This window comes from Herpailurus yagouaroundi, unplaced genomic scaffold (genome assembly GCF_014898765.1).
Source record: "Herpailurus yagouaroundi ecotype Mexico unplaced genomic scaffold, PumYag 28, whole genome shotgun sequence".
NCBI classification, from domain to species: domain Eukaryota; kingdom Metazoa; phylum Chordata; class Mammalia; order Carnivora; family Felidae; genus Herpailurus; species Herpailurus yagouaroundi.
The window spans coordinates 165,018,381-165,026,393 of NW_024412376.1; the positions used below are offsets into that span (position 1 = coordinate 165,018,381).

The window sequence follows — 8,013 nt, forward strand, 5'->3', positions numbered from 1 at the left end:
TCTCTCCCTCTTCCCCTTCCTCCCCCTCCCTCTCCTCCCCCTCCCCTCCTCTCCCTCCCCCTTCTGCTCCCCCTCCCCTCTTCCCTCTCTTCCCCCTCCCCCCTCTCCTCCCTCTCCTCCTCCCCCCTCCTCCTTCTCTCCCTCCTTTCTCCCTCCTCCTACTCCTCTCTTCCTCCTCTCCTTCCCCTTTCCCCTTCTCTCCCCCCTCCCCCCTCCTCTCCTACCCCTCTTCCTCTCCCTTCTCCCCTCCCCTCCTCCTCCCCCTCCCTTCCCCTTCCCCCCTCCCCCTCCCCCTCCCTTCCCCCTCCCCCTCCTCCCCCTCCTCCTCCTTCTCTCCCTCTTCCACTTCCTCCCCCTCCCTCTCCTCCTCCCCCCTCTCCTCCTCCCCCGTCCTCTGTCCCAGAACAGCAGACACGTCTACTTCCAAGCCTCCCCGGATGTCCCTTGGGAGGGTCAGGGTCATTCCTGCCCTCCTCTGCAGTGGCAGCATGACTCCAGTGCACAAATTCTGGCCTGTGGCCTGAGGACCTCCTGTGCACTAGGTGCTGGGGAGGCGGGTGCCCAGCCCTCGTGTTCCAGGGAGCTTGGGCGCCGAGGAGACAGACCCCGGCTGTGAGTCATCGGAGGAGGCAAGATGCGACATGGTCGGCGGTGATGATGGGGACGGGCCCCCTCCGCCGCAGCACCCCCTCCCCATGGCAGACACGTGGGTGCCAGGCCCCCAGCTGGCCCTGGAGGGGTCTCCGGGGGCGGAGGGGAAGCAGCAGGTGAATGAGGAGTCAGGGTTACAGGGAAGAACGTGGCCCCCACTAGGGGTCGCCGAGTCATGGGGAAGGCCTGACGTAGGAGGCGCTCTGAGTCCTCCGGGGGCCCCCGGGGGCAGGTGGTGTCACTCGTGGGGTCGGGGGAGGAATTTCAGGGCGAGGAGTGGGGTGAGCCGGGTAGGGGGGTGGAGGGTGGGGGTCGAGGTCCCCAGGTCTTGACGGCCAGTGAGGGCGCCTGGTGGGGCAGGAGACACCTTGGTGCTGGTGCCTGGGGGTGGGCCTTACGCTCCTCACACGTCTGAAGTTGTAGAGTGAGTTCCCAAGCGCTGTCTCCGTCCTGAATCCAGGTTGGATGGCCTAGAGAGGCCCAGAGACTGGAGAGGACCCCTCTGGAGAGGACCCAAGCCTGGCAGTCCCACCGGGATGAGCTTGACCTGCGTTTCCTCCTACCCTGCCGGGGGGGGATGGGAATGGCTTCTTGGCCCCACAGACCGGCCGGGTCCCAGGCTGGTCTGTGAACCCTGAGGTGGGGTGGAAAAGTCTGCCGATGCGCCTATACGTTGGCGGGTTTCCTGGGATTCTTCACAGGGCCTGCACCAGGGGATGTGTCAGGGTGCCGGGTGCGGGAGGGGTATCGTGATCCATGTGGTGGGAGAACGGCAGGTAAGGGGGGACTTGGGGGGCCGGGCCGCGGGTCCGGCGAGCAGGGGCGAGCGCGGCCAGGCTGAGGGAGGGGAGGAGGCGGGCTGGTGGGGAGGCCGCGAGGCCGCGTCTCCTGCAGACTCAGGGCTCCGTGCCAGGGCCCCCGGGACGTGTAGGCACCCGCAAAAATGTTTTAATTTCCTTTAAAATCAGAAGAAGAAAAGGCAAGTTTTTAGGTCAAGGAAATGTTTGGATATAGAATATGGATCCAATCTTCTTTATACCAACGCAGCCATAAAATATAACCGTTAATATTTTTTTATGGAGGAAGTGGCCCATGAAATGCCGAAGCGCCTCAGGCCCCCACAAGCCATTTTGCACCCCAGATGGCTGAGAGGGGCGGGCTCCAGAAACAGGGACCGGGTTTCCTTGCCGGTCTCTCCCACCAGCTTTCTCGGGGAGATAAATCAGTCTTTGCAGAGCTCAGATGGGCCCCAAGTGGCCGCTCTCCAAGCTGGTAACGGGCCCAGCAGGCCCCCTGCTTTCCTGAGACAGGCCTTTGGGGGTGACCGGCCTCCCTGCTCCCCTTAAAGCCAAGCGACATTTTCGGGGGGCTGCTGTGGCCCAAATCTCGGCGTTTCCAGGCGGATGAGGTCAAGGGCTCCCCTCCTACCCCCCCCCCACTTCCTTTGTTCCAGGCACCTCTGTTCTGACGTGACAGCATCATTTCCAAGGAGAAATTCTTGGAAGGATCGAACATATGGTTCTCCTGCTGGGGACTGGCGGGGAGGAGGGGCCGAGCGTTGGAGCCCTGCCTGGGGAGGGATTTCTGTTTTAAAACGAGGACCAGCCGTTTCCACCCACCTCCAGAGACACCCCGGGCACTTTCTATGTTGAGAGAAGATGTACCAACATCGCCGCGTTTCCGATGACATTTTATCGCCACAAACAGTCCGCCAGGTAGAAACGCACGAGTGTTGTTCGGAATGGCAACGGCAGAAGTGAGCGAACCAACGAACGAACGAATGAATGAGTGCCTAAGAGCCTTGTCAGTTTATCAGTCGTTTTCTCTACAGCGACCTAGAAGGGAGCGATAGGGGAGATTAAAATCCAATCGGGTTGTTAGAAATAGAGAGTAAATAGTATTTTCAAAGGACGGCGGGCTGGGAAAGTGGACTAAGACCCATCTATTAACATACACATCATCCCTTAAATGGCTTAGATGTAAAATGCCACTTTCCACCGAGCAGCAACGTTCTCCATTTATTTTCTGCTGACTGATTTTGATTTATAGGGGCCCTTTCGAAGCTTACGTCTCAACTCCCTTCTTTTTAAACGTTAGGTTTGGTGCCTGTGCGAGGTGCCTGACGGATGGGGGCGCTGGGCTGTCACTTGTCTGAGCTGGCACGGCCAGGGCGGGACCCAGTGCTTTCTGAGGCAGCAGCCCCGCTGCCCCTGGGGGCCTCCTCCACCTGTGGAGTCAGGTGGGCCCCCGGTGGAGACCCCAGCCCTACCAGTTCCCGGCTGGGTCACCTCGGGCAGGCTGAGCCTCGGTGTCCTCATCTGGAGAATGGGCACGTGCCTGTCTTAGCACCTCACAGCTCTGGAGACCGGAAGTGCTGGAGTGAGGTGCCACAGGCTGGCTCCCTGTGAGGGAGAATGGTCCCCTCAATGGCCTCTGAGGCCGCGTTCACAGGTACCAGGGGTTCGGGCTTCAGCCCCTTTTGGGGAGCTGCGATTCGACCCACGGCAAAGACGAAGACAGGCGGTGTCCCCCGTGGAGGCAGAGCGGAGGAGAGCGGCGGGGTCGGGAGCCCGGGGGGTGGGCTCTGAGGTGCTCCCAGAAGCCGGCTTGGCCGTGTAGCAGGGCGGGGACCGGGGAGGACATCTCAGGCAGAATCTGCCCCAGGCCTCTCGCCCGACTTCTGGCAGTCCTTGGCGTTCAGGGACTCGGAGACACGTGACCCGGTCTCGTCTCCATCTTCCTTTGGCCCCCTCCCCCTGTACCGCCCTCTCCTCATTGTGGGGACACTTGTCACTGGGTGTAGGACCGCTCCAGGATGAGCTCAGCTTGAGGTTTAATTTCGTCTTCAAAGGCGCCTTTCCCAAATAAGGTCACATTCATTCTGAGGTTCCAGGTGGACCAACTTTGGGGGACAGCGTTCACCTCACCACATCCAGGGGCTGCGGGGACCCCAGGGGGGCACCAGCCTTCACCGGAGGTGGGCAGAGGGTTCCGGAAGTCCCCCCAGACAGGCGTGCCTGAGGCGAATCCCTCTAGGAGGGAGGCTGTGGACGATGAGAGGAGGACGGGGGAGGCCAAGGGTGTCCCGGGAACAGCAAGCTGCAGGGCGAGTGGAGGGACAGCGGGGTCGAGGGGTGCAGAGTGGGCGGGGCCTGTCCAAGGTGCGCGGCTGTCCATCACGCCCGATCGAGCCCCGCGTCCCCGTATGTGTCCGCCCCTTCCTTCTCCGAACCCTGCCCGCTCCTGGGAGTCGGTCAGTGTGTGCCATGGTTCCGAGTCCTTATGAATAAGTCACTTGGCTGGACGAGGGCTCTCGGAGGAGTGGTGACATTCGGCCAGGCCGAGGGCTCAAATCAGAACCGCAGAGCATCCCGGGCCAAGCAGGATGGATGGTCGGTCGCAGCGAGCGCACGGCAGGGGAGGGGTGCCGCAGACTGGCCCCGGGGCGGGACCCGCCAAGGCCAAGGACAGCCCGCGGGCTTTGAGTATGCCGGCTGCCGACCCGCTGTGAGGGGAGGCGGCCGTAGGCACCTCTGGAGGCCAGAGCCGGGGCGGGGGTCTGGCTCCCGGGATGCAGCCCCACGCTGTGTCGTACTAAACTGGGGTGCACGGGGTGAAGGTCTTTCCGCTCCCCCCCCCACCCCGGCCAGTCCCCTGAGGCACACCGGCCCTGCCACATCTGAGCTCCGTGACCTGAGGCAGATAACCTCCCTCCGTGTGCCTCCGCGTTCCCCATCTTCAAAATGGGGACGGGATGGCTCCCAGGGACCAGGGCTGTTGGGAGGATTACACGACACAATGTCTGGAAGGCTCGTGACGCAGGGCCAGGACAGAGTGACACACGGTGCTCCTGCCCCGGCCTGTGGATTCGATTCTGGGGGCCAGGACTTGGCCTCAAAGGCACACCTGCCAGGGGAGGCCGAGGCCAGCTGGGCGAAGGGATGGGGCTTTGGCGACATGCCTCTGTGGACGTCTCTAGCTCAGCTGCTCTGGGCACCAATTGTCCCACCAGCGTGGACACCACAGGAACGAAGAGAATGCCCCCGACCCATCTGGGGACACTGCACCTTACTGGCCGGCCTCTCCCAGGGAGAAAGGGCCGTGGCCCCTAAGGGGGCAGGGTCATGGGTTCAAGGCTGTGGTTCTCGTGAGATGTTCCTTCTTACTTCCCACGACCTCTTTGGGTTCTTACATCCCAGCCCATTTCTGGTCCCCACGACCTGGGGACACCCGGGCAGGGCCTCCGGTCAAATGGGGGGGGGGGGCTCCAGGGCCATGGCGGTCCCGGCAGAACAGCCCAATGGGGGTCACAGCTCTGTGGGAGAAAGGGGTCCTACTAGGGCCCGGGGGGGACCTGGAGCGTGACGCGGCGTCACTCAGGGCGGCCAGGCCTGTTTGTCTCCAGCCAACGGCCTCAGCCTGGCCGTCACCCGAGTCGTGGAGGAGGGACAGGACAGTCATTTGTCAGGCCCTCCTCAGCGTCAGGCAGGGTGCCAGGCCCTTTGAACACATTAGCATAGTTTATGATCCTTGCCTCTCGGGGATGTGCAGCTGTTATCCGCCGGCGTTGCAGACAAGGAGGTGACGCTAGCCCAAGGGGGGGGGGGAGTCACACGGTGTGTGGGGGTTCACACTCACACTGAGCCAGCTCCAAGGTCGTGCGCCTTCCCCTGCCATTCTGGGGCCTCGTTCTGGTGCTGGGCCCGGGGGCACAGCGGGTGGTGAGGGGAAGGGGCCCGGCCCCAAAGTCGTAACGCGTGAGCTCATGCCTGCTCCAGGGAAAGTGTGTGTAATCAGATGCTGGCAGCTTAGCCCGGGGAAATCCTGGAAGGCTTTCTGGAGGAGGTGGCATCTAGGCTGATGACCCGGTAAGGAGGACCCCCAAGTGGTGGAGAGGTGTGCCTGGGGTCCCGAGTCCGTAGGTTGAACAAGCTTCTCAGGACAGGAGTACGCACAGCGGCATCTCACCTAGGCGGCCTCCCACTGTGCTCCTCACGTGCATGTCTCATGAGCGCTCCCAAACCGCGACCCTAACCCTGAGCGGCGCACTCACCACGGACACATCGAACTCGTGTCCTCTCCAGCCCTGGAAGCCTGCGTCATCATCCCTGTGTCATCGATGAGGAAACCGAGGCACCCAGAGATTAAGCCGATTGCATAGCTCATGTGCCGCAGAGCCGGGATTCAGACAAGGCCCTTCAGACTCCCGGCACATAGTCGTCCCTCGCGAAGTCCTCCAGGCTCTGCGGAGGGGCCTGGAGAGGGGGGCCGGGGCGCCGCACCAGGAGGAGGGGTCTGGCAAGTGGTGGGAGCCAGGCTCTGTGCCCTGCAGAAGACGGTGTTGGGGGAAATGCCTCATGCTAGCAGCAAATTTGACACGGACTTGCTTGGCCCACTTGGGCGTGAGAACCTTCCGGGAGCTTCCGGGGCCTGTGGGGAATCCCGCCAGCTTAGAGAATGACGGAGGCTCCTCTAGTCCATAGAGGAGAGGGGGTGAGGCTCCCGGGGTGGGGGGCAGGAGTGAATGAGGCTGGGCCGCCGGCCTGCCCTTGGTGTCTACAGGATGGCACTGGGACGGACCAAAGCCTGGCCCTTGGAGAGCCCGCACCTGCCACTTGGCTTTCTGAGCCCAACAGGTTTCCTTCCCCTCCCCCGGGGGGTCTCTGTCAGAGAGACGCAGGATTCCTCTCCCTGGTAGATAAATGCAGAATCAGTTCCTTAACGGGAATAGATTTCTTTTTTTTTTTTTTTAATTTTTTTTTTTTCAACGTTTATTTATTTTGGGGACAGAGAGAGACAGAGCGTGAACGGGGGAGGGGCAGAGAGAGAGGGAGACACAGAATCGGAAACAGGCTCCAGGCTCTGAGCCATCAGCCCAGAGCCTGATGCGGGGCTCGAACTCACGGACCGCGAGATCGTGACCTGGCTGAAGTCGGACGCTTAACCGACTGCGCCACCCAGGCGCCCCGGGAATAGATTTCTTTGTAGAGGAGGCCTCTTGGGCAAAGGTGCCCAGAGCTGAGCCTCGCTGCCCTCCCGGGGGGCCGGGGAAGTGGGGTGTGGACCAGCCACCGCCTGCTGCTTGAAGGGAAGGCCGGCATTGTGGGTCCGCAGGGAGGCCCCTCCTCTTCGGTTCAGGGGTGCTGACCCCTCCCTTTGGTTCACACGAAGTGACACGGGGCTGCCCTGCACGTGGCTCCTTCTACCGAGCGCGCCGCGCTGGAGCCCCGTCTGCGCCCTCTGCGGCTCGCCAGGCCTCTGGAGTCCAGCCGTGTGGTGTTCCCGAGGGTGGCTGGGCTGCAGGCTGTGTATACGGCCTGTTGCTGGACGAGCTGGTTAATTTCCGGTCTTGGGCTGTTACCGCGTCGCAGGACAGAACTTGGGGCATCCATCACCCCGTATGCACAAGGACGTCGATAGACTAGCTCCCCAGGAGTGGGAAGGCCAGGCCAAGGGGTCGGCGGGCTGTGGTTTTGTTACTCGTCATGCGTTAGCTTCACCGAGGGTGTGTCCTTTATGCCGCCACCGGCCGCGTGTCCTGGGTCCTGGAAACAGGCTCCTTTGTGAGCCAGCTCTGCCTACCCCGGACTGGCATCCTTCCAAATGCAGGTGGAGACTGACCCCAGGGCCCATCGTGGCTTGTCTGGTGGGAGGTCTCCATCCTGAAGATGTGACCCCAGGGTCATCCCCGCTGTTGGCTGTGTCTCTCCCGTAGGACAGATGAGGACACTGGGGCTCAGGGCCCGAGACTCAAAGCCCGCAGGCCTCACACCAAGGCCAGCCAGCAAGCTACCATCTCACAGACGTGCCCTGGCCAGGCCGCCACGGGAGGGAGGTCATCCCAATGTCCCTCACCCTGTCTCACTGGTGGCTGCAAATCGGCCTCCTTGTCCAGCGTGGGATCTTTGCGTGACTGACGAGCCTGTGCTGAGAGTCACGACCTCTCGGTAGGGCCAGATCACGGACCTCATTCCGTTAAAATTTTTTTAAATGTTTATTTCTGAGGGAGAGAGAGAGACAGAGAGAGACAGAGCACGAGCAGGGGAGGGGCAGAGAGAGGGAGACACAGAATCCAAAGCAGGCTCCAGGCTCCGAGCTGTCGGCACAGAGCCCGATGCGGGGCCTGAACTCACGGACGGCGAGATCATGACCTGAGCTGAAGTTGGTGCTCAACCGACTGAGCCCCCCAGGAGCCCCATCCTCATTCCATTTAAGTAGGCTGTGCCCTGTCCCTCTGGACCCAGGGGGGCGTCTCCTGAGAACAGGTGCATCCACAGAGCTCTCTTCCTTGCAGAGGACAAACTGGTCAAGTTCCCAAATCCCTGTGACTGTTCGGGTGGTTTTTCTTTTCGGTAATGGAAT

At 62.0% G+C, this 8,013-nt stretch overlaps 1 protein-coding gene across 1 annotated transcript in view; it reads left to right on the forward strand.

Moving 5' to 3' along the window:
- The first annotated feature begins 641 nt into the window (after window positions 1-641).
- SORCS2 (sortilin related VPS10 domain containing receptor 2) overlaps window positions 642-8,013 on the forward strand; it is a 276,069-nt gene continuing 268,697 nt past the window's right edge. Inside the window, exons 1-2 of the mRNA XM_040495164.1 lie at window positions 642-767; window positions 884-941. Of these exons, the coding sequence (XP_040351098.1) occupies window positions 642-767; window positions 884-941 (184 nt within the window). The remainder of the gene's footprint in view (window positions 768-883; window positions 942-8,013) is intronic.